Source organism: Humulus lupulus, chromosome 9, assembly GCF_963169125.1.
Source record: "Humulus lupulus chromosome 9, drHumLupu1.1, whole genome shotgun sequence".
Classification (NCBI taxonomy): Eukaryota; Viridiplantae; Streptophyta; class Magnoliopsida; order Rosales; family Cannabaceae; genus Humulus; species Humulus lupulus.
In genome coordinates this window covers 179526094-179552895 of record NC_084801.1, presented here as the reverse complement: position 1 = coordinate 179552895, position 26802 = coordinate 179526094, and the positions used below count along the sequence as shown (strand labels likewise).

The following is a 26802-nucleotide window of genomic DNA, read 5'->3' as shown; positions in this document are numbered from 1 at the left end:
ACATCAGCTCTCCACTCAAGGCTAGGTGAGCTTTTCTTTTCCTTTACCTGCACCACATAACACCCATGAGCCAAGGCCCAGCAAGAAAACATAATACTTTTCATAAACATTATCAAATGATTATCATTATAATCACACTAAGCTTAAAGCTTTAAACAAATGAGTGAACATCACATGAGGTCCTGGTAAACCATACTGAGTGACTGACAAGCATGTCACTATTTCAATTGGGAGAGTGGCTGCTAAGTAAGCCACTGGCCTCCAAGCGCTTATTTCATTCTTCGACCCTCGGGGTCGGTCTGGCATTAATGCTCTTTGAGTCATTCAATGCTGATAATCGATTAGATTAAATCCTATTGGCTTGCGTGACACACGCTAAGGCTGTCCTGACTAATGAGTCAGCTCAACGTGATCAGTGCCCAGTACCACTGCCGAACCTGACTAATAAGTCACAGCTTCACAGTGGATACTAGCACCTTTGCCAAACCTGACTAATGAGTCAGTACCATGCACAAGTGAGCAACATATGCTAAGCATTCTATATTCAATCCATGTCCATATTCTCACAATCAACACGCCTCAGCAATGTCCATGCATGTCACACTTGGGGTGCAGTTTTCTTACCTTTGGTTCGAGCAAAAATGATTAAAGGAACAACCCTGAGAACGATCGACTTTTTGGTCCTTTAGCAGTTACCTGGTCATAAACAATTATGGGATTCCATCAATAAAATGAATAATAAAAGGTTCTCAAACCAAAACCTAACCTCCGGGACATCAAACACTACTCAACCGGGTAGTAGGTTCAACCCCGAGGCCTTAGGCTTGAACCCCCATGCTAGAAACTTCACTTTGGCCAAAAATTCCTTAAGGGCCGCGACCCTCCTTGGCCATGCCGCGGCTCGCCCCTCAAACAGAGGCGCCCAAACTCAGCATTTCCCCAAGGGCCGCGGCTCTCCCTGGCCATGCCGCGGCGCAACCCCCAGTTCAGCCAAAACCCCTGTTTTTCTTCCCTTGCGTTTTCTCTTGGAACCAATCCATCAAACCCAGTTTAAACACCACTCAAACCTCCAATACAATCCCTAAACTTGTTCTATATCACACCCTTAGCAAAACCTAAGACAACCCCAATTAAAACCTCCATCAATTCCAACAATCCTCCGTAAAAACACAAGCTGAAACTTAACATCAAAACAGGGCAAAACCATAAAGTTAATGGACAAAGCTTACCTCAAACCTGGAATTGAACCCTCTCCAATGGCTGAACCAAGTCTATAACCTAAGCCCCTTGATTTCCTAGCTTAGTTCCACACCTTGAGCTCAAAACTCCAAAGAGGAAAGTGAGAGAGATGAACGTATGGGAAGGGTGAAGAAACTTTGTTTTTGGTTCTGTTTTTACAGCCTTTTAAAACCATATATATCCAAATCCCCCAAATGACCAAAGTACCCCTAGGTCTTTCAAATCTTCTAAACCAACTCAAGGGTAATTTTGGTACATTCCAACTACACCGTTAATCATAATTAACGCTTCCCAATTCCCGCTAATCTCAATATCCTGAAACACCAATAATTCACATCCCGTTACCCTTTAGTGCCCGGTGACACTCTAATCATTAAAACACCCCGAGACTCACCCCGAGTCCCGAGCTTAAGCCTGTTATGACCAAACCGACAATTTACATTCCTTGATCGTCTCATGCCAAATGGCTCGAACAAACCCACATCATAATGTGGTCTCAATTTATATCACCAACATGCGTTCAAATAATCAATTCACCCTCAACGGGCCAAATTACCATCACACCCCTGTAATAAGAAATATGGTCTCACATGCATGCATTTTACATCATATCATAATATAATCAACATGTATATGCATTTAGTCAATTAACAACATAATTAGGCAAGTATGGCCCTCCCGGCCTACTATTCACGCCGTTAAATACATCGGAGAATTTAGGGCATTACAGCAGCATTGGACCCCTCAAGACGAATAGCATGACTATCCTCCTGAGCACCTTCGGAGGCGGCCTCCTGAGAAGCCTCTTCCGCCTCGAGCCGAGCATTCCACTTATCCAGAAGCTTCACCTCGAGAGGACCTAAGAAACTGGTATCGAGATCTTCGTTGTTGGTCCACATTCTGTACATGGCCGAATCAACTGCCTGGTCCTTCTTCTCTTTATACTCAGCAAGGAGGCGAGCCTTTTCACCCTCAATTATATCGAAGGTAGCAGCCTGGTCTTCTTTGAGCTTTTTGTTAGCCTCTTGGAGCCGAGCGTTCTCCTTCTCAAGCTCTGCGAGCCTGGCATTCTCTTTCTCGAGCTTCGCGAGCCTAGTATTCAGCTTCTCAAGCTCGGACGCTTTAACCTTAAGCTCCTCGGCTCCTGGCTCGAGCTTTTCATTTGCTGCCTTCAGGTCGTCACTCGCTTTGAGTTGAAGATCCTTTGCCTCCTGAGCATAAGACTTGCTTGAATGGATCTCGTTGTTCAACCTATAGTTGAGCTGGGCAGTAAAGGCAAGAGACTGACAAAAGAAAAAATCGTCATTAACGCCAGGACTGTGTAAATATAACTAAGAAGTAGAAGAAAACTTACCGCGGCAGCGAGCTCGATACTCTTCTCATAGAGTGCAGTGCAGTCTCGGGCATTGTTCAAGTATTGCCATTGAGGAGCTTCGAGACTGCTGAAGCTCTGGCCGATTTGGGACATAACATCCGAACATAGCATAAACCCATGGGATCCAGCCGCGTTATCAATTACATACTCCTCGACGTGAGTAGAAACTGACAGCTTCTGAGCCCGAGAAGCGGAAGGTTTTCTGGGAGGTGGACCAAGTGTTGGCTGGACCACTACAGGAAGTTGAGGCTCGGCCATAATGGAGGCACCAACCTACGGAGTCGGCGCAACGGTGGAAGTCCCGACCTGCAAAGTCGGCGTCGCGACGGAGCTCGTAACAGGCGGAGGAGGGGTTTTCTCGGACCTCCTGGGGACCTTGGTGGGCCGGTCAGCTTTTCGCGACCCCGCCCTGGGACGCTTGCTCCTTTTGGCGCCGCCACTCTCGATGATGTTGTCAAGGTCGGAGTCCATCTTGCCTTCACAGTCACGCCACAATGTGAATCATAACAAAAAGAGGGAATGGTATGTAAAGTGATTCAGTATCGCATAGATATACAAAGTAATGATAGGAGAAACCTAACTGGAACTCCCCCCCGAGCTCGAGCTCGGAGACCATGAAATTCCCCCATCTTCAGAAGAGGCGGGGGGAGTACCTTCCCTATAGGTGGACATCAACCTCGAAAGGTCCCTATAATCATTGGTCCCATACTGGACGACTATCCCGTCCCACACCTCGTTCAGAATATACATGGTGTCATACTTCCCGAGCCAACTATTAAACCTATGAACTCGGTCGTCTACCCAAGTCCATATGTAGAAGTGGTCCCTATCATCCGGGCATAAAACTAACCTATCGGGTTTGTGTTTTAATAAGGTGGGGGACCACATTCTCGAGCTAAGGATGACTTTACCTTCTTCATCCGAGTTTGAGCTCGAGGCTTCATCGTTAGCCTCGTTCCCCGATGGTGGACTCCTTCGGCGAGCTGGAGGTGGAGGCCTCACCTCTCTCCTTGGAGGGAGGATGCCTGTGGGCAAAGGCACCTGCTCCCAACGATCATACTTTTTATTGGACCAGTCCAAGGTGGACTGGCCATCTCCCAAAAGCCCGCAAGCTTGGAGCTTACTCTCATGTAAGAGGTATGAGAGGGACCTCCTGTCGTAAGGGAGTTGGAGCAGAGTCTCTCTATGCTCCTTCATTGCATCGTCGGGAGTAGGACGGTGAAAATTGGCTGGAAAATAAGACACATTGCAACTAATTACGAACCTACAAATAAAAGCCCCAGCACAGAGATAAAGAAGGTTGGAGTACTTACGAATCCGTCTGAATGAGTAGCATCGAGACGGGGACAAGCCATCTGTCCAGAAGAAGGCTTTCTTAAAGTCAGGTGGATGATTAGGAAGATCCTCAAACACCTTTTTCTCTTTGGGGTAGCTCGAAAGATAGTAAAAGCCATCTCCTCCCCGAGCTTGGGAGGGGTTGCTTTTCAGACAGAAGAGGTATAAAATCTCCTGTGGTGAGGGTCCTTCCCACTTCAGCTCGTGGTATAGCGACCTCAGGGCAGACAGAACCCTGTAAGAATTGGTGTTGAGCTGCAATGGAGCCAGCCCAACAAAGTCCGTGAAGTCCTTGAAAAATGACTTCAAAGGCAGTAACACTCCTGCCTTCATATGCTCTTGGCTCCAGGCCGCATATCTCAGCTTGGGATTTCCATCTCCCGGGGCGTGGCAGCTTCGCTCACTGGGGGTAGGAGCTCGACACCTTAGGGTGCCTGACAGCCTAAGACCATGGAGAGCCAGGATATCAGTTATCTGGCCTAGTGAGGTATTCGAGCTCCAGTAGTGCTCTGCTTCGAAGAACTCCCTCCTTGGTTGCGAGGTAGAAGGCTCCCCCATGAGCGAGAATTGGAGCTCTCCCGGGCTATAAGCAACGGTCACTTTTAATTTAGGGTCGAGGGGAATCGGCCTGGGTCCAGAATCAGGTTCTGGATAAAGAGCCTCCCGAAGGGTTCTCCTTTTCCTCTCTATAACCTCATCAATTTGGCGGCGATAATGAGCTCGAATCTCCTCCTGTTCGCGCGCGAGATCGTACTCGCGAATCAGACATTGATTCCGAGCAAACAGCGACTCCGGGCTCGGGGTTTTTGGCGAGTAAGGGATTGCCAGCGACGACCCCCACCGTCTTTCCAGATTCTGTGACATCTAGCGAGAAAGAAAAAATGGTGAGGGCCATGCATGCAAGGGTTCAAGAATTACGAGCTTGACAGGATGAGCTCGGAGAATGCTTAAGAATGCAACGAGCTCGAAACTAAGACTCTGATTAAGAGTCAGAACGTGTATTCCACGAGAAAAAGGAGGAGAGTGGACAAATTTTTTGAAAATCCTGAAAATCAGGGGAAAAAGAGTGGCGGTTATCCAGAAAAGGTAATCTTGGGTATCGTGCATTCTTTAAAACCAAGGTTTTATACCCAATATCTTGGTGTGCAAGATATGCCTTTTAAAATTTTGAAACCCAGAAAAAAGAGACCTTGTTCTACATCAAAACTGGATTTGAAACCAGAGATTTAAACCTAGTATGGGAACGTAAACGTAGAAGCCTATTGATCAAAAATTTCCTAGCATATCATACTAAGGAAATATATTAGCGCACTCCCAGAAATAACAAGAACAATATGGACAGAAGCTGGCATAAGGGAAAATAAAAATTGGACACTTACACAATAATGGCGATTGCAGAGAAATCGTCGACTAAAGGAGAGGCTGCAGATATGAGCTCACGGTCTCGAGCAAACTGGCGGTCCTCTGTTTCTTCGGTTGAGAAAACATGCACAAGCAAGAAATTCTCAGGGATAGTCTCTGGTTTTGCTCTTCTCTTTCTTCTGATGAGCGAAAAATAAAAGGAAGACGATGAGTGGGGTCTTATATATATAGGTGGAAAAAGAGGATTAATCTAAGCCATTGAACAATGCCCTTGTAAAATCCAACGGATAGGGATTAATGATAAGATGGTACCATAAAGGTGGCAGGCGAACGATCGTGGGCAGATTTTCAAGGTACTCGAGTACCCTGAATGGGCAATACCCAACTGACACGTGTCCATTTTCAAGCATGTGACGATGCGGTTCCCGAAGAAAGTAGTTCAAAAGTTTCCTTCTCATAGGATTCGAACGAATACTTTTGAGGGGGCAAGATGTTACACCCAGATTTCGAGCCATGAAAATTGTGACCTCGAAAGCTGGATTCATAAGGAATGAATTCCTAAAGTCTGGAATATGTCCGAGATCTAAGCATCGAGCCTGCGAAGCAGAGACGACTTCGAAGATGATAGCCTCGAAATCCTCACAAGCTCGAAAGATAGACCCCGAGGTACATCTGTTCTCGGGATGGCCTCGGATCAGGACACCGAGCCTGACGCGCGTATGAGCTCGAAGTCATATAGCCTCGGGAAGATGCTATAGCTCGAAACTCAATAAGAAACCTAGGTGAATGGGGCCTTGGTGATACAGGATAATAACTTTGAATATCCTAGTGAATCACCAATAACAGACGCGGTCTACATTTATTACTATAAATCCCCTATAATCAAGGGATACTATTTGTTCAGTTATACGCCCCCTGATCTTCAGGGGACGTTTCCTTGTATATCGGATTGCAGGCTTTTAATGCCATTTAATTTATTTGCATATACAGAATAACTACCCAAATTATGTGGGATAGTATTCTGAAATCTTCTCTATAAATAGAGAGGTCATGCACCATTGTAAAGGACATAATTTTTTGTGATCTTGAGGGAAAACTCTGGAGAATTCATCCTTGAAGAATTTTTAGAGATCATCTCAAATTTAATAACAAAGTCTCGTGGACTAGGCAGATTTAACTGCTGAACCACGTAAAAGATCTCGTGTATTTTGTCGAATTTCATTTGGCCATAACTGATTATTGTTTTCGTGCTCTTCTTTCACTGTTGACGAAAAATGGCGTCAACAATAAGCATTTTCAACATAAGTATGAAATGCTTGACTGACCTTAAGTTCAATGAAAACAAAAGAGCTCGTCTAGTCTAAAGGCTAGTTACTTAGAGTCAAAGCCAAAAGGGCTCAGGTGACCGTAATGTCACATGGCTTAGGGTGCGGAACCCAAGTTCGTGACTTATTAGTTACTTATCTGGTTTATGTTCGCGACTTATTAGTTACTTATCTGGTTCAAGTTCTTGACTTATTAGTCACTTGTCTGATTGGGATGCAAGCCCCAGAATGATTACCATAATCATTCATTGATATTACATACATGCAGTAATAAGTTTTCTAGCTGAGCCTTGACTCACGGGTGTTATGTGGTATAGGTAAAGGGAAAGAAAAGCTCACCAATCCTTGAGAGGAGAGCTTAGGTGGCGATGTGTACATATGCGGCCGCTTGACCACCACAACCAAAGTGTTTCTCAGGGGAACTAGGGGTTAACCCTATTTTTGACGCTTAGGTCGGCAGGTTGTAATTTTTATACTGTAACGACCATTTTGGATTGTAAATAACTTGTAAACGTTTTTATGGGCCCATGTACAATTTTATGTTTTGATTAAAATATATCAATTCCTTTTGATTACAATTTTTCACCTTAGCCTATTAATAACACCTAGATGCACGTTTATAACCAAATGACTTGTTTAGCGAGTTAAAGCACTGTTTAAAGTCCACAATAACGATCTTGGAGTAACCAGGGCATTACAATAACTGATTACCCATTCACGTCTTCATATCTATTTTTTTCGTTCCTAATTTGGATGTTGCCCCTAGGTTAACTGGTTACCCATTCACATTTTCATATAATTTTTTTTCTAGATTTAAATATTCCTGTCAGGGAAACTGGTTACACATTCATGTTTTCAAATTTTTATTAGTTTTCTTTCCAAATTTGATGTTGCTATAAGGGTTATAGTAAAAAGAAAATGCTGAAAAAATTGATTTGATTTTTTTTTTACATATAGTGAAAAAAACTATAAAAAAAATTACAATAATAAAAGATAATAAATAAAAAAATAGTTTAATAATTATGTAATGTTAAAACATATGTGTGAAAAAAGGAAAAAAAATGGAATGGGAAAATAATAAGTACAAAAAATAAATGAAAAAAAACAGAGGAAAGAAAACTAAAAAAATATGAAAAAAAAAACAAAACAAATGATGAATGAAAAAAACAGATGAATTGAATAAAAATGAAAAGAAGAACAAAAATAATGGAAAATGGAAAGTAAAAAAATATGAATGAAAAAATTGGTTTGAAAAAAAGGAAAAAATGGAAGAAGAAAAAAAAAGCTCATATGTGTGAAAAAAAATGGAAGGATAAAAAAATAAATACAAAAATAAAGAAAAAATAGTTGGAAAAAAATGAAAAAAAAAGGAAAGAAAACTGAAAAATATGAATAAATGAAGAAGAAGAAGAAGAAGAATGGAAAGAAAAAAAAGGATGAAGGAAAAAATTGGTAGAAAAAAAATATAAAAGAATGGAAGAAAAAATAAGTAAGGAAAAAAAAAACTGAAAAAATAATTAAAAATTAAAGGAAAAAATGAAAAAATAAAATAAAATTACCTTCAAAATTAAAGAAAATATAATTATGATAAAAAATGTGGCATAATTATATATATATATATATTTTTCAAATTTATGGGAAAAAATCCAATAAATATGAACTTTCAAATAAAAAAGTAGAAAAATTAAATGTCCACATTTTTGTAAAACAACCTTAAAAGTCCCATAAATATGAAAAATACCATATTTTAAACTATTTATCTTATTTTTTTGTTTTATTTAGAAAAACTATCAAAATTATTATGTCAAACACTATGGACAATATTTTATTTTTATTTTAAGTGAAATAATTAAATTGTTTTTTACACTTGGTCATTCTTTGCTAATAAGGGTGTTTCACTAATATAGTCAAGACTTCATATTAAATTTGATTTAATACTATATTTTGAGATTGATATAATTCAACTTTGCAAGTGAGTATTTCATCATATTAATTATCATATAAGATTCAGGTAAATAATGCTGGGACAATAATAACAAAGAATCCCACAGAGTTCACTGCTGAAGATACTTCAATTCAAATGGGAACGAACTTTGAGTCTGCTTTCCATTTTTCACAACTGAGTTATCCTCTTTTCAAAACTTCTGGAAATGGAAGCATTATCTTCATTTCTTCTATTTCTGGAGCTACAGCTTTTCCAGGTTGTACTATCTATGCTGCAACAAAAGGTATATGTATATATATATATAAATATTGATGTATAGTAAGAAATTATTCCAAGTTGAATTTGTACCTTAACGAAAATATGTCTACCATTTACTTCTTATTGTTTCTAATACAAGTATATAGTTAGTACAATTCAAAACAAAAGATAATGAAACTTGAATTATCCAAACAGATCAATATATACATATGGAGAGTTTTTAATAGTTATATTTTGTATAGTGACTATATATTTCAAAAATATATATGATATATTATCTTTATTTTTAGATGTTGAAATCAGCACTTTGTATAAATCTTTCTTTTACTTACTACCAAATTGATCACAACCATATACATAATATTGAATAATTAATAAAATCGAATGGTTAAAACTTACATTACCATTATTCATTGTTAAAAATTTATGTATTAAGTATTTGGTCCATATATTTTTATATATAATTTTTGTTTAATAACTGTCACTATTGTTTAAATGCAACATATGCATGTAATTATAAAAAAATTTGATACACATAAATTAATAATTGGCTATGTTTGATAGTTATTAGGTGACAGTGATACTGAATTTGATACAATGCTCGAATTGCTTTTCTTTTTATATATGATATAAACTTTTTATGTAATTGTTAGATATTATAAATCCTTTATATTGTTTCAGTACTATCATTTTTTTAAGTAGTTTGTCATATACAGGAGCAATGAACCAAATGACAAAAAATTTGGCCTGTGAATGGGCTAAGGACAACATTCGTGCAAACACAGTTGCTCCAGGATTTATTAGAACCAGCTTGTCGGAGAGTGATTCGGTATGGTGCAGTACTCACTTCACTCTTACCTTTTTCTTTTAGATTTTGTTTTATTTATTATATTATATATTCATCAAAATTATCTATATATATCTCAATATAGTAAGCTCCACTAGGTTTTTATGCTGGGTCCAAATGCTTATGTAATATGATATTTTTTGCATACTCATGTTTTCTCATAATGTTATCATATTAATTGAAAAAGGGAAATGGGTATGTGGGTCAACTAATTGATCGAACTCCAATGGGACGTGTGGGAGAGCCTAAAGACATTTCTTCTGTGGTGGCTTTTCTTTGTCTACCTGCTGCTTCATATGTCACTGGCCAAGTTCTTTATGTTGATGGTGGATTTACTGTGAGCGGCTTTCCGATACCATCTCCAACTAATTAAACACTAGCAAATGAGACATACATATATGAAAACTCTCTAAACTAAATAAATTTGTTAGTACTTATATATGCTTGAAAATAATGTCCATGAGAACTTGTGCTACTTATTATATGCTATTTTATATACAATATCGTCAAGTAAACTGTTATAAAAATCACTATTCTCATTTTAATTGGAAGATTTGTACTAATTAACTTTGTATTGTTAATTATTGCAATGCATGTGTGACATTCCTTTTGGATAACTTATCATTGTAAAAGAATTTTATTGTTTTTAAGTCTTGTTTTCATGATCAAGATTCTTTGAATGATGAAACTTTGACTGTTATGAATGAGATGGGAATAAGTTATGATAGATATTCCATCTCTATTACAGGTTAATATAAAGTTGGCGGTTAAATCTTCTTGGCATCACTCATGTGGTGATACATCTGCAGATTTAGATTGATGCAAATTTTTACGATTTCATAGTAACTTATTTGTTTTCCCCTTCAAATATATAATTGCGCACCTCGGACGATTTCGACTACCAACAAACATGTTTATATGTATAGGAGTGTTTGTGGTTAAGGTTGCACATGGGTTGGGTTGGCCGAGTTGAGGGTATTTGAATGACCAAACCCAATTATATCAGCCTAAAGAATTATATTTCATTCAAAATATTTTTAATGTATAACCCAACCCTACTAGTTACATTAAGGGTTGGGTTGGGTTGGGTTATAACCTATTAATTTAAAAAAAAATCTATTAAGTTTTTCAAAATTAATAATTCAATATAAAATAAAGAAAATCATGTCTTAATAGTTACTTCTATAAGTTAGTACTTAATAACCCAAATCTTACACTTATCCAAATTTCAAACACAAATCATAAAATTATTACAGTCATCCATCACTACACCAAATACCTCATTCCATAACACATAAATATAAGTTTATTAAAAAAGTGTTATACTATCTAATGTAAAAATAAAAGCGGTAAATAATAAATAGTTAAAAAAAAAAGCGGGTTAGGAAATTGCTATACTTTCCTTTTCCCTCTTCCCGTTCTATTCTCTAGACCTAAACCCAAAGCTCTCGTTTTTTTTCCTCTAATCTAAAAACCCTGTCTCTAAGCCGGTCTCCTCACTCACTCTTCCCGGATCCCTCTCCTTCTCTCTCTCTCTCTTGTTCCCTCAACTACGACGGCGAGGAGATATAGGAGGCTTCAACCACGGTGGAGGTCGACGGGGCTGACAGAGGCTCAGCGGGACTGCCGGAGGCTCGACGACGTGGACTCGGAGACTTGTTGGTGCAGGTAAAGATCTCTCTCTCTCTCGTTATGTTGGTGGGTGAAAGATTAATATTAATATATAATAATAATATTACACGATTCAACAATGGCGGAGATCACATGCGAGTGCGACAATGTCCCACCTTCTAAATACAAGTGCCAAGCTCTACTTTGCCCCCAGAGCCCATCTCTTTACCTCTTCTTCTAGGTTTTCTCATAACCCTTTTCTCCGAATCCCTTCTTCCATTCCAAAGCCCCTTTCTCCTCTCATTGCTAGGGTCTCTCTTTCTTCTAAAGCTTCCAATCCCACCATGGGAGACTCTTCCGACGCTGGAATGGACGCTGTCCAGAGATGCCTTATGTTTGAGGACGAGTGCGTTTCTGATTACCCTTTTTCCCATTTCGTCTTCTTTTTTGTTTGTCTTCTGGTGTGCTTTGTTTGGTTGCTTGGATTTTGAATAGGAAAAATTGTATTATTGATTTTTTGGGTTATATACTTCGTGGGTTTATTAATTTTTTGTTCTTCATTGTTTTATTTCAATTATTGTACTTTGTTTGTTTGATGTTCTTCTTCTTCTTTTTTTTTCACTGTTGAGGTAACGAAGTATATATATCATGGGGCTTAATTTTCTTCCTTAATCTTGCTTCATTACCATGATTTGTTTTATATTGTGTTTGCTTAATTTTTTTTGGTGCTACAACATTGCTATTACCAGTATCCCCTTTAAAATTTCAGCCAACCGAACTGAACAATTGTTGTTGTTAGAAAGCATCAAGATATTGATTTTAAATCTTATATCTACAGATATGTATTGTGTTTGTTTGTTTTTGGACAGAAAAGTGAATTATTGGATTTTTTTTTCATTTCTTTGATCTCTTATTGTTCTTGATATTATAATATTCCTTTTCTTGCTCTCTTTGGCTGTTCAAAGTATGAAAAAATGAAGACTTGGGTTTCATTTCTTTGTTGTTTGTTTTTGGTAAGAAATGAAAATTCAGTGATTGAGGTGATACTTTAATTGAGTATTAACTATAATAAAATGAGTTGAGGTCTATTTTGAGCCAAATATTCATGTGGTTTTGAGATTGGAGAACATTCAAAATCTGAATGCAAATTTTGCATTTAGATCTACATATCTTTCTTTGTGTTGTACTGGAGCTGATTATGTTTCTTCATGTGAACTTTCTATAGATGCATTCTAGTGGATGAGAACGACCGGGTTGTTGGTCATGATACAAAATATAATTGTAAGTAAAATTTGATCTACACAATTCTTTTTGGGTATTATGTCATGTCTTTATGGTACTTTGCATTTTGCATACTCCAAGGATTTCTATCCTTCCTAAATCTTATACCCTATTTTGATTTTGGATACCTTCACGTTATGGAAATGAACTGTTTATTCATGTTTTGGGCATTCTACTACATTTTCAAATCATATACTTTGTATATAGATCATGTTCATTTTGTTGGATCAGCTGGACCTCTGTGGTTTGCTAATGCTTTTGTACTCTGTAGGTCACTTGATGGAAAAGATTGAAAAGGAAAATTTGCTGCACAAGGCTTTCAGTGTGTTTTTGTTCAACTCGAAATACGAGTTGCTTCTTCAGGTATTGCTTACAATATTTGAGGGACATCAAGCTATATGATTTGCCAATTAGGTACCCGAAACTTAGATCTTGTGGGAGCAAACAACAGACCTGACTGTTTGAACTGCCCTCCTAGGTGCTTACATTTATAGTAATAAGTGTCATGTGAGGAACCAAGTCAAGATCTAGATCTATTAGGAGGGCATAAATTGAATAATTGTGTCATATTCTATTTCCCATTTTAGTTTTCTATATTCCTGAAATTTCATGCACTCATGACCATGTCTACATATCTTTTCTTTGTGGGAAATGTTTCTTGTACTTCTTTATCTAATCTGCATGTTTGGTTTGATAGTGAGTTTGGAGCAAAATTTGTCCCTCCAAAGAGGATATTAAAGACGTTGCCTGAGCTATTTGACCATCAAGATCAAAATGTTCGTGCATTTTCTAAAGGACTTACTCTTGAGCTTTGTCGATGGATTGGAAAGGACCCTGTAAAATCAATATTATTTGAGAAAATGAGGGATACAATGGTATGATAACTTCTTACATGTACGGCTTTGCGTATGGAATTTTTTGTTGCTCCCTGATCCTTGGAAGTAATGACTTATTTATTATTTTTTATTTTTTGAAGAAAAAATAATTGGAAGCCGAGCTGGTGAAATGTAACAGGGGCAGCTAGGCCATGTCGCAAAATAAGGTGAAAATTCATTTTTTTCATTAGTTGTTTGACCTGCTTGCTGTTTTTATTTTTCTTAACCTAGTTGGTATTGATGTCTTCAGGTCTGAGCAAGACAAGGAGCCAGAAAAGGAGGTTGTATCTGAAGTTGTGGGTGCTAGCCCATCTAAGGAATCTACACCTAATGGTGTGTAATACACATAGTCTATTAGATTATTATTTTTCTTGGTTGATATTAAATGACGACAAGTACGTGTTCTATCAGCGGGTAACAAGTGATTACCATTGTAGGAGTTTGACACTTTAGTGTTATATTTTATTAGTTTTTTCACTGCAGAGATGTTGGTTATTTAGCTCTCCTGTTTATGCATAGTTTAACATATTTTAATTAACAGCTCCTCAGGAAATAGATGAGTATGAGCTCGTTGATCCTGTTGATATATTGGCTCCTTTGGAGAAGTCTGGATTTTGGGATGGAGTGGTCAATCTTCTTTCTTCTCTCCGTCAAACTAGTTCAGTTTTTTTTTTGGTTGTAGTGATTTAATTTAGGAATATTTGGTTTTGATGTTCCTGTACTACTATTAACATCTTGTGCCTTATGTCACAGAAAGCAACCAAGTGGTCAAAACGGAAAGAGGCTGTTGCAGAGCTAACCAAGCTTGCTTCAACAAAAAGAATAGCACCCGGTGATTTCTCAGAAATCTGTCGGACACTAAAAAAGGTACATTGTCTTTTTATGTTTGGGTATTTCGTTTGCATCGTTTATACCTCTATCTATTGCCTAGGATCTTTTTAATATTTCATAGTTAAGTGTTCAATCTGCTCCATTAAGTTTTAACTTCATGCTTTATATTCTTACTTCTGTTATAAGTTTATACTTGCTTTTTGAGTTGATGAATAAAAATCATTTAATTCTTTTTCTGTACAGCTCATAAGAGATGTTAATATCACTGTAGTAGTCGAGGCAATTCAAGCTATTGGCAATCTTGCTCAGGGTTTAAGAACTAATTTCTCTGCAATTTCACGCTTCCTATTGCCAGTTTTGCTGGTATGTTCATTTTTTGCTAGCTAAAAAAATAATATTATATCAACTTAAAATGCAAACAGACTGTTTGAATGTAACCAAGCTGTTCAAGTGTTCATTTACTTTTTTCCAGTTACTTACAACTGAGCATGGTGGTATTTTTTTTTGGATTTTGACTTGTACATTAATTTTTCTTATTAATAAAAGTGCACTTAGTCATACGAGTAGATTCTTTTTTAGAAGTTCAAATGATGTTGATCGTAGCTTTGATTTGTATATAAAGTGATTTTTTTATTCAATTTTACTTTTAATATATATTTTGATCTGGTTTATCTCAGATTTTTCTTAGAAATAATTTAATAAAGATTGAAGAAGGGATATTGGTTTATTGCATTTATCTAACTCCTTTGATTTATCTCTCTCTCTCTCTTATTTTTTTTTATAAAGGAAAAATTGAAAGAGAAAAAACCTGCCTCTACTGAGGCACTAAATCAAAGTCTTCAGGCAATGCATACAGCTGGGTGCTTAAGTCTAGATGACATTGTGGAAGGCAAGTATATCTTTATCCTACGCTGTAGTTCTTTAATTCAGCATTTACAACTGCCCATTTTATCTTTCCTTTTCAAGTTTAGTTTGTTACCATTTGCTAGTGCTGTGATTGACAGGAATTTAGCACCAAGAACAAGTTGTTGATTACTGGTACTCCATTACAGAACAGTGTGGAAGAGTTGTGGTAAATAATTTCTCTTTTTCACTAACACAGACATATAAGATTTTGTGTGTTCTGCATTGTTGTTAATTTGCTATACATGCATGTGATTACCCATTTAACAAAACAGTCCAGCTTGTTTGGAGTTTTATGTTTAGAGCTGATTATGGTGCCTGGGAAGTGGGAAGTATGGGAATAATTTTTGTTCTTCTCCCTCCACCAATTGTGATTATGAGCACATATACCAAATCTTTTAGCTGTTGGACGGGTTTAAACTCTGTGCTTAGTAATTCCATTAATGTTTAAATTTGCAGAAATATTGAATTATTAAATTTGAATTTCTTATGTTCTATTTGATAATTTTTGGCATCTTTAATTATGTGTGGAGAGGTTGAAGCAGCTACAGTTTCTAGATATGCTAAAATTTTGATGTTGGGCAACTGTTTTGTTAGCTGTTATAGTGGAACCATCATCAATTTCATCTGGTGTCTAGATATCATTTTAATAATATATTTCTAAACTACTCCTGTTTCAAGTACTATTCTTTTTTATTCTTACAATGTTGTTGACTCTTCTGTCTTCTCTTGGATTTTATTACATTTTAGTTGTCATAATCATTCTCTGAATTAGCTTCAATTCCCAGATGTTCTTCTTATTTGAATTCTTCAATAAAATTTTGTTATTATAAACAAGAAAATGCATAACATAGTTGTACAATTACAGCTTATATTGTGACTGATAATAATCTAGAAAGGAGATTATGGAAATATAGAAAAAGGGAGGTGGATAAATTCTTGAAAACCATTGCTTTATTGATTATTTGATTTCCTGAAATAAAATAAACAATATATAGATTTATATGTATATATATACATATGGAAAATGGGTATTTTGCTTATGTACTCTTGTTATGTCAGGTGCTTCACTTGCCTGCTTTATACTTTTGCTTGTTTGATGATCTGGGTGTTTTCTCACTCACTTTACTCTTGTATTATTTTAGCATTAATACAAGCTGATGTTTCTTTAAAGAAAAGTTGACTTTTGGCCAAAATATAAAGGCATGATCCGTTAAAAGCTGGACTATTGAACCAGCCCCAATGATGTATATGATACGAGACAGGGTGACTTTGAATATAGGGAAAAAGCACAAGCAGCTCTTGCCCAATTGCTTCTTTTGCTAGTTTGATCATTTTTAGCCACAAGTGGTGGTGGAATTCACTCCAAAACACTCTTAAGAGCTACTGTTCAATTCATTACGAACATCATGCTTCCTTCATTCTTCTACTTTGTATATACTAGACTATTTCAACGCATCCACTATCCATCATTTGCCTTTCTTTACTTCTGGAACTCCTCTTCTTGATTTATTCTATCCTGTTGGTTTTCAATTGATTTTGGTTTTATTATTGAATTTGCTTTGACAGGGAATTTAATGTACATATTTTATGGGTGTCTTTGTAACTTCTTATGTATAACATAATGCTTCCATGGAAATGCCAAATTAATATTGGTGGAAGAGATTTTTCTTTCTAGAGTTTTTTGTTTTAATAAATTAATATTCTTTAGCAACGCCAGTATTGTGATTCTAGTGTCCATGTTCTGTTAGTGTCTACTGGAAATTTGATATGTTATTACACATAAGTTTACCATGAATAAAAATTCACCATTCTATATCAACATCATAGTGTGGTTCTAGTTTTCGTATTAAGCAATTGCTGAAACATTTGTGTAATAATTATTTTCAAGTTTCACTTTTAAATATTGTGGTTGAGTTGAAGAAGTGCTGCAATCACCCCTTCCTGTTTGAGAGTGCAAACCATGGTTATGGTGGCGACTCAAGAACCAATGATAGCAGTAAACTTGAGAGAATTATTTTGAGCAGTGGGAAGTTAGTTATACTCGATAAGCTGCTTGTTAGGTTGCATGAGACAAAGCATTGTGTTTTAATTTTTTCCCAGGTTTGTTTAAGATGCTATTGTGCTTGATATGTCTTTTGAGAGGTTGCTTAAAGCTATGAAGCTTGATTAGAGTGCAACACTTGTTGTGGTTAAACGTCTGTTTTGTTTTTCATTTGGATATAATTCTTTGTTTACTTTTACCATTTTTCTTACTATATTCTAGGAATTGTAGTCTCTCGTAGTCATAGGGCACTCTGTATCTAAGCAAGCCAAAATGCTTGTAACGTTAATATTAAAGCCATAATTTTTTGATGTACCAACGTTCCAAGTATTAGCAACATTGTTCTTCTGTTATTTTGTAATAATGGCATATCTTTTTTCAATTGGCATGTTACACCAACATGCTTATGTCTCTCTATGAATTATGTGTTCCTCACTTTATGTCCAGTTCTATGCTCTTTTGTCAAAATTAACAAAACTTAACTTGTAGTTAACTTGTTATGTTAGAACAGTATCTGGAATTATGTTTCTTGATGCTATGACTTTGTCATGTATATGGTTCCTTGGGTTACTGAGTGTATGGTTTTTTGGTTCCTTGGGTTACTTTGTGAGAGTTGTGATTTATTTCTTTACTTATTTTGAAAAGGCGAGAATTGTTATTCTACGCTCTTTTAATTGTTATCTTCATTTTGATGACCATGTTAGTTTTCTTTCATACTGAAGAAAATTATAATGCCAATATATCTAGATAAATAAAAGGCATGTTGCCGATTTTCAGTGTTCCTGTATCTTTACTATTGTAGTATGGGAGTTATCTATCTAAGACTGTGATTATGTCTTCGCAGTATATTGTAGTACTCAATGCCCAGATAAGTATTTGCTGATGGTTAAATTAATAATACTGATTTATTGCAGATGGTAAGAATGTTGGATATATTAGCAGAATATATGTCACATAGAGGGTTTCAATTTCAAAGGATAGATGGCAGCACTAAGGCTGAACTGCGTCAGCAAGCAATGGATCATTTTAATGCACCTGGTAGTGATGATTTATGCTTCCTTCTTTCAACTCGGGCAGGTGGCCTAGGTATCAACCTTGCAACAGCAGATGCAGTTATCATATTTGATTCGGACTGGAACCCTCAAAATGACCTACAGGTTTGATTGAAATGAAATCTCCTTTTAATTTTTTAATTTCTTTTGGGTATTTTATGTTATTTTTTATGGGTTTTTTCATTGCAGAATATAATCAGAGAAAATGGTTTTACTTAATTAATGCGTTCATTTTCAGGCAATGAGTATAGCTCATAGAATCGGCCAACAAGAAGTTGTGAACATCTACAGATTTGTCACAAGCAAAAGTGTTGAGGAAGATATCTTGGAGCGAGCTAAGAAAAAGATGGTTGATGATGTTCTCTTCAAATTCTTGAGAAATTTGTTTGCTTTATAGAGTCTAATAATGCCTTTTGTTTTCTCTCAGAAGTTTTACTTACATCTCTACATGTATCATTTAGGCTCTTGACCACGTGGTGATCCAGAAATTGAATGCAGAAGGCAGATTGGAGAAGAAAGAAGCAAAGAAGGGGAGTTATTTTGACAAGGTACGGCTCCTGTGGGGGTGTTTTGAAATAGTTTCCTGAATTAGTTGGATTATGTACAATTTTTTTTTTCTGTTAAAAAATGATAAAGTAGATTATCAGTGGGTGATTAGTTGTGGTAATCTTTCCCCTGACCCTTCAACTCCTTTCCGAGGCCCCTAATTCTCTTTCTCTGTACATCAATATTTAATGTAGAGTAACCCAAGAGGGGTAGCTCCAATGGTCAAGCATGTGGTTTGCTTCCACAAGGTTGAGTCCCTCTTGGGTACCTACGTTGCAATTGCAATTGCTATAGTTTTCTGGTCCCCAAATATTGTAGGGTTAGGCAGGAAACTTAGTTTTAAAAAAAAATGCAATGTAGAGTTTCTATACTATTTTTCTCTCTCATGTCTTCTCTAATTGCCATTTTCTATTACACAATTGCAGAATGAGCTTTCAGCTATCTTGAGATTTGGAGCAGAGGAACTTTTTAAAGAAGAGAGGAATGAAGAAGAAAGTAAGAAAAGGCTCTTGAATATGGATATTGACGAATTTAATTTAAACTTTATATGCTTACAGGTGAAAACTAGCTTAAGTCTTATGTTCTTAATAATAAAAAGACTGTTTTTTTACAATGTGTAGGTATATTGAGATGATTTCTTTGGAGCAATTCTTGACAACATTTGTAGTTGGGGTCTTTAGAATGGAAGAATGTATTTCACTAATTTTTGTATACATTTCTTGTTTTGTATTTAGTGATAAAAGAATCTGAATTGGGCATAAATTATGTTGTAATATGATTTCTTAAACCTAGACTAGTAGACTAAATATTGTAATTACATTCGAGTAATTAATAAAAATCTATTTATGTTACCTTATTTGGCTTCAACTTTCATATTTGTTTTCCTAGTTTTGTGTAAGTAAAAAAAATTATGTTTCTCTAAGCTAATATAACACATGTGTTATACTAAAGTGTAGTATAACACAAAAAATGTGTTATACTAAAGTATAGTATAACACAAAAAAAGTGTTATACTAAAGTGTAGTATAACACAAAAAAAGTGTTATATAATCGACTATAAATAACATAATTCAACACTTATCTATATATTAAAAGAACACAGAAATTGTGTTATTGTTGACAGTACAATAACACATCTGTATAACACTGATAAAGTGTTATGTAAAGTACCCTGACCTACGATAACATAGTCGGTCTTAACACATCAGAAAGTGTTATCGTATGTTTTGATAACACATTTTTGGTGTTATTAAAAACATTTTTTCTTGTAGTGCATTATAGCAACTAGATAATTCATAAAAATTCAAACAAAATAAAAAACATGAATCCATCAATCAATAATGTCAATGGTTGTCTTGGTCTTCTCCTTTGTTTCTACCTTACCCTTGAGTTTATTATTGTCTACAATTCAAAAACCAAAGTTAAACAACTTATTGAAAATAAAAAGCATTAAAGAAAGAGCAATATTAACAAGTCATTTGTAACGACCCAACTATCTTAAACCTTGGACCATTGATAATTACTATTCATAGATACCAATCTTAAGAAAACTTACATACAAAGTCGTCGTAACTTTCACTACAAAAAAATATAGTATTACCGGCGGAGGATTCCGCCGGTAATAAATGGTGTATCCGTCGGTAATAATCGGTCGGTAATTAGTGGAATTACCGACCAATTGACACACCTGCCGGTATTATATTAATACCGGCGGATTAATAGAGGCGGGAGTCCGCCGGTATAAAATACATTGTCTACCTCGTTTGACTCATTTAATACCAACGGGTTCCGCCTCTATTAATCCCCCGGTAATAAAATACTAATATTAAAATATAATAATTGATTTTATTTTATTTCATAATAAATATACATATAATACTTATTTAAAAATAATAATATTTAACATAAATTATAATTAATAACACAATTAATATTCATTAAACAAAAATAACATTATAATTAATCATAAAATTAACATAATAAAAATATCAATTGTCTCATTTTAATTACATATGAACTAATTATAGAATAAACATAATCACATTTCAATTGTCTTAATATAATTAAGAAACACTAGAATTGAATAAGGATATGACATCTAATTTGAACACAGGAACTGATCCGGATGGCTTCAAACCAGCAACAAAGGTTTGGAAAGTTAAAGCAAAGGACCCTCCAGTTAACACTTCGGTTACTAATTCATTTCAGGCTCTAGAATCGAATGGTGAGGAATTGGTGTAAAATGAACATAAGGAACAACAGAGTCAACAATTGATAGAAGTTGGAACTCAAAGTGAAAATACAGGAGGTGGGGGAGCACCTCCTCTTTCAAATGGATAAAATTATTAGCTGGAATGTCCGAGGGATTAACAACCAACAAAAACAGCGGTTAGTCAACCAATTCATTTCTTGTTAGAGAGTTGGTTTGGTTGGTCTGCTCGAGACAAGAGTTAAGGCTCAGAAACTAGGAGCCTTATATCTGAATTTGTTTACTGGATGGTGCTTCACTTCCAATAATGCATGGCATTCAGGAGGGCGAATCGTGGTTAGCTGGAACCCTTCTAGCTTTCATGTTAATATCATCAAGTGTACTAGCCATTTGATTCATCTTGGAGTTACAACTATTGACAATAAGAATTTCTTTTTTGTCACTTATGTCTATGCTTTTAATGATGAGGAGGGGAGGAAATGGCTTTGGAAAGACCTTCAAGATCTGACTGTTAAGGGTCCTTGGACTGTAATGGGTGACTTTAATGATATCTTAGCAAAAGAGGAGCGGATTGGCAATAGAGTTAGATATAAGACATCCACTGACTTCATTGACTATGTAGCAAACTGCCAACTTGAGGATGTCAAATATAGTGGGAATTTTTATACTTGGTGCAATAAACAATATGGAGAAGACATAATCTATTCTAAGATAGATCGTGTGCTAGCAAACCAAGTTTGGTTGAACTTATTCCCTGATGCTGAGACGGTATTTTTGAATGAGGGGCTGTTTGACCATACCCCAGTGGTCCTCACGGTTTATTCAAATGTCCCTTGTGGTAGGAAGCCTTTCAAGTATTTCAATATGTGGTCTACACACCCAGATTATTTTAAGAAGGTTAAAGTGACCTGGCAGCAACAATTTACAGGGACAAAAATGTATCGACTAATTACTAAGTTGAAGGCACTAAAGGCAGTATTCAAGGAGATCAACACTCAAGGCTATTCTGATATAATTAGTGCAGAAATTCAAGCTAGAGATCACCTAGCTGAATGTCAAAATAAGCTTCAGTGTGAACCCTTAAGCCCTGCCTTACATGGCATGGAGTTGGAGGCTAGAAACAAGTATACTAAGGTTCATTAGGATTATATCTCCTTTTTGCAGCAGAAATCTAAACTGAATTGGGCTAGAGATGGTGATGAGAATTCAACATTGTTTCACATCAGTATTCGGGAGAGAAGAAGGAAAAACAGAATTCTATCTATTGTTAATGCAAAGGGTGATTGGGTAGATGAGCCTATACAGGTTATTGAAGCTTTTTTAAATTTCTATCAGGAACTTTTGGGTAGTAAGATGCTGCAAAGGAAGAAAGTATTGGCTGGAGTGATGAATCAAGGTCCTAAAGTAACAGCGTTGCAATCAGAGCTACTATTAAAAAATTACACAAAAGAAGAGGTTAGGAAAGTGTTCTTTGAAATCCCTGGAAATAAAGCACCAGGTCCGGATGGTTATGGGAGTTTCTTTTACCAAGAAAAGTGGGACTTAATTGGAGATGAAGTTGCTGAAGCTATTATCTCATTCTTAAAGACTGGGCAGCTGCTTAAAGAGATAAATACCACAGTGATTACACTTATTCCCAAAACTAAATGCCCGAATACAGTGAAGGATTACAGACCAATAGCCTGCTGCAATGTCATTTATAAAGCAGCTACGAAACTGATTTGCTCGAGGCTCAAAACAATTCTCCCTAGTATTGTGGCTCAAAATCAAGGAGGTTTTGTTCGAGGTCGCTTCATAGCGCACAATATAATGATTTGACAAGACTTAGTCTGTCATTATGGGAGAAAATCATCAAAAGCCAGTTGTTTAATTAAGCTAGATTTACAAAAGGCTTATGATACCATTGAGTGGAGCTTTATAGAAGAAGTGTTGTATGGTTTCCATTTCCTTTAGCATTTTATTCAGCTGGTCATGACATGTATAAGAACACCACGATTTTCACTTATGCTTAATGGGTCGATGCATGGATATTTTGAAGCTAAAAGAGGGTTGCGAGAAGGGAATCCGATGTCTCCTCTTATTTTTGTGCTGGGAATGGAATACCTCACTAGAATAATGTAAAAAGTTGGCCAGAAATCTGATTTTAATTTTCATAACAGGTGCAAGGAGCTGAAGTTAAATCATCTAATTTTTGCAGATGATGTCTTACTGTTTTGCGATGGTGATTACAAGAGCATCTGTTACCTACTACAAGGCCTCAAGCTATTTTCGCAAACATCAGGACTACAACCTAATGCTTCGAAGTCTGCACTATTCTGTAGTGGGATGAATTCTAATGAGGTCCATCGCATTTTGGAAGTATCAGGATTTAGGAAAAGTGATGTCCCGTTCAATTACTTAGGTGTTCCCATCTGTGCTAAGCGCATCTCTGCAAAGGAATCCAGCTTGCTGGTGGATAAAATGACTAATAGGATTAGGTCTTGGAGCACAAGGAACATCTCTTTTGTAGGTTGGGTAGTCTTGATTAACTCTATTCTCCTTTCAATTCATTCTTATTGGAGTCAAATTATCTTGCTGCCCAGGAAGGTGATTAAAGAGATTGAAGCTATCTGCCGAGCATTCTTGTGGACTGGTAAAAAGCTGATGGTTGGAGCAGGGAAAATAGCTTGGGACAGCATGTGCAAGCCTAAAGCAGCAGGAGGTATAGGCTTCAAGAATATCTCTGAATGGAACAAAGCTGCTATGTTCAAGTATGTATGGGCTGTAGCAGCCAAAGAAGACAATTTGTGGGTTAGATGGGTGCATAGTGTGTACATAAAAGATGGAGTATGGTGGGATTACATTGCCCTGGTTCATGGTAGTTGGTATTGGAGGAAGGTTGTAGCAATTAAAGACCAAGTGAAGACTCTTGTGGATTTAGTTCTATTTCCTCAAAGAAAGTATAAGATTGCAGAGGGATATAGACTTCTCAGTCCTGTACATGAACAGGTTAATTGGAGCAAGGAGGTTTGGGGGAGATTGAATAACCCAAAGCATAGTTTCATGCTATGGCTGGCTATCCAAGACAGATTGAAGACTAAAGCAAGATTATATAGATTCAATGTTCTTCTTGAAGCGAGGTGTCAGTTTTGCAAAGTGGCAGATGAAACAACTACTCACCTTTTCTTTGATTGTCCATTTTCTAGTGAGTGTCTTCAACAGGTTAAGAGCTGGGTTTGCTAGGGGATATCTGCGTGCCAACTACCTAGTATTATGAGGGTGATTGGCAGGATGAAGGCAACAAGGTTCAGCAAAATGGTACTTTCAGCTATTATGGCTGCACTGGTGTACCATTTATGGAGGGCAAGAAATGAAAGTCTTTGGCTATCCTCCCTTGACAATCCAACAAGCATTGTATAGAAGATTAAAGCAGCTAGTAAGATTAGAATCCAAAGTGTATGGCCAAAAAAAGTATCTGCAAAAGATTTTGCATGGTATATTGTATTATAAATAGAATATAACCATTGTACAGATTAAAGAAGTATGTTTGGACCCTTTTAGTGGGTGCCATTTTATTGTAAATTGGCTTTTGGGAGTAATGAAATGCACTGCTGATTTACCAAAAAAAACATATATAATTAACAAACGTAATCTAATTATTATTGTTTTGATCGGGCCAACCAGGTGTAAAATATTCATTAAGGTCAATATCTTGATCACCAGTATTATGGCGCGACAATGGTGGTGAAGCAAACTGTGGTGCTTGTGGAGAGTGCTGCTGCGAAGATGATCCAAATTGTCGAGTATGTGGTCGTGTCGAGGGAGACTGATTGTTTAACGCCCAAACGTGACTTCCACTTCGCAGTAGTCGTAGTATAGATCAGGCGGTCGATTCCACAAAGAGGAAAAGAAATAAAGTTAATCAATAAATAAATGTTAGAGATAAATAATATGAAGAAAATAGAACAAGTGATATTTTTTGTTATTTTGGAGATTTAAATAATAGAAATAAAGATAGAATAAAGTGTGATGTAACAATAAGTAACAAGTAGGAAGGATCAAGAGTCACCAATATGCATAATTATTTATTTGGATATTTGATTCACAAAAGTTACACAAATAAGAAGTTCACATCCCAACTATTCATTTGGAAGATTTAACATTAAAGCACAAATATGTTTTACAAAAATATATTCAAGTGATTATTATTCTTTACCATGGAAAGATGAGATAAATCTTATGAGAAATCTAAAAATGACATTATATTACTGGCAATAATGCAATAAAATATTGGACATAAAACCTAACACAAATATTACTTTTACTATTTATAAAATACATAGAAAGAGCATGACTAATTCTATATATATTTTAGCAAAAGTAAATATATATGAATGAGATGGAGAAAATGATAAAGATATTACCTATATTATTTTCACTAATTTGATAATACATAGAAAGTGCTTGACAAAATCTATATACTATTAGTAAACATAAATATAGATAACAAGATGAAGAAATAGAGATGAAAGAAAATAAATCACTAAAATATATAAACTTTAAGCACATGGTGAATAAAAAATACAAAATAAAGTCATAGTGCATATAAGATCATCCTAACCTTCCTAAGAAGGTTAGCCTATTATGCTAGACATTCTCATGAAATTCTAGAGAGAAAATATGAGAAATGAGACTAAAATTTGGTAGAGTTTTGCTACCTAAAAATTACATACAAAATATGAAATGTAGTCCCTATTTATAGAGGGAGAAAGGGACTAAAAAAGAAATTAAACAACAATTTGGGGTTTACAAAATAAATCTGAAATATTAATAATAAAATATGATTTTGAAAAATCAAATCTTATTATAAATATTAACCTAGTTATTTTGGTGTATGGTCAAAATGCCATTTTTCTAAAACACAAAAAAAGATTAGCTTTAAAGCTCAAAATGGCAATTTTGCAAGACCCAATACCCACAAAATATGGGTTGAAGGTGGTTGGTGGCAGATGTGGGTTTTGACCCATTCCCAGCCAATGGGGATGCGCCACGTAGGCACTGGCTGGGAGAGGAGAAACTGAGGCGAGTTTGGGTTGCTGGGTTGCGTTTGGGCTTTGGCTGGGTTGTCACGTTGGAGATTTGGATGGCCTGTTTGGAGGAGCTGAAGAGAGTTGGGCTTACTGTGTTGGGCTGCTGGAGTTGGTTTACGTTGAAGGAGTTTTGGCTCTTTGAAGAAGGCTTGGACGTTGAAGGAGGAGCTTGGTTGCATGGCTGAAGCTATGTTGGAGTGCTGCTGAGACACGTGGCGCGAGGACAAGGCGCCACATGGCGCTAAAGGTGGAGAAAGAGGCTAGGCGGGCCGGGGCTGATTTGGGCCAAGTTTCTTAAAAAATACCACAATTTCCACTATATTTTCAATTCTAATTCTTTCCTTTTTGCTTTTTTTTTTCTTTGTTTCCAAGTGCCAAAATACACTTTATTTTCTGCAAAATGTAAATATTAAATTAAAATCACATATTTCCAATGTAAGAATATATCACATTAATTCTATGAAAATATTAATTAAAACTTAATTTATTTTGACAATTAAAATAAACAAATGTGCATTTTTCACCACTAATCACTGATGCAATAAACTCTCAAACTGACCATACCTCTGCTGCTGCGACAAACTCACAAATTAACCATACATCTGCTATGGATGCTGCTGCTGCGATGAATCCCCGAAGTCACGACGCCAAGGATGTGACGTCTGAGATCCTGCAGGGATGTTGTGGTAATAAAA

The 26802-nt window shown here is 36.2% G+C and overlaps 4 protein-coding genes, 1 long non-coding RNA gene and 1 pseudogene across 9 annotated transcripts in view; all 6 read left to right on the top strand.

Moving 5' to 3' along the window:
• LOC133801344 (tropinone reductase homolog At5g06060-like) overlaps positions 1-10231 on the top strand; it is a 29987-nt gene extending 19756 nt beyond the window's left edge. For 2 of the 5 annotated variants that reach the window (XM_062239528.1, XM_062239524.1), the window contains 3 exons: positions 8648-8864; positions 9556-9668; positions 9874-10231. In XM_062239528.1, the coding sequence (XP_062095512.1) occupies positions 8648-8864; positions 9556-9668; positions 9874-10059 (516 nt within the window). In that variant the 3' untranslated portion in view covers positions 10060-10231. Of the gene's footprint in view, positions 1-6953; positions 7856-8641; positions 8865-9555; positions 9669-9873 lie in introns of those variants that run through there. The other 3 variants (XM_062239523.1, XM_062239526.1, XM_062239525.1) reach the window with 3 other exon arrangements.
• A 552-nt stretch (positions 10232-10783) lies between these two features.
• On the top strand, positions 10784-12995 carry LOC133801346 (isopentenyl-diphosphate Delta-isomerase I, chloroplastic-like). The gene is made up of 3 exons (XM_062239529.1): positions 10784-11703; positions 12523-12578; positions 12850-12995. Exons 1-3 carry the CDS (start codon positions 11465-11467, stop codon positions 12978-12980), a joined length of 426 nt encoding a protein of 141 aa, XP_062095513.1. The 5' UTR covers positions 10784-11464; the 3' UTR covers positions 12981-12995.
• Positions 12996-13201: 206 nt separating this feature from the next.
• LOC133800373 (protein MOR1-like) lies at positions 13202-15640 on the top strand (annotated as a pseudogene).
• On the top strand, positions 15159-18680 carry LOC133800372 (protein CHROMATIN REMODELING 5-like). Its single transcript, XM_062238331.1, has 5 exons — positions 15159-15173; positions 15289-15356; positions 16757-16766; positions 18146-18388; positions 18522-18680. Exons 1-5 carry the CDS (start codon positions 15159-15161, stop codon positions 18678-18680), a joined length of 495 nt encoding a protein of 164 aa, XP_062094315.1.
• A 64-nt stretch (positions 18681-18744) lies between these two features.
• LOC133802559 (uncharacterized) lies at positions 18745-19682 on the top strand. The gene is made up of 3 exons (XR_009877384.1): positions 18745-18831; positions 19255-19324; positions 19450-19682. It is a non-coding gene; the product is annotated as an uncharacterized LOC133802559 (long non-coding RNA).
• Positions 19683-20920: 1238 nt separating this feature from the next.
• Positions 20921-24391, top strand: LOC133800371 (uncharacterized). Its single transcript, XM_062238330.1, has 5 exons — positions 20921-21053; positions 21361-22172; positions 22374-22812; positions 23236-24251; positions 24308-24391. Exons 1-5 carry the CDS (start codon positions 20921-20923, stop codon positions 24389-24391), a joined length of 2484 nt encoding a protein of 827 aa, XP_062094314.1.
• The last annotated feature ends 2411 nt before the right edge of the window (positions 24392-26802 follow it).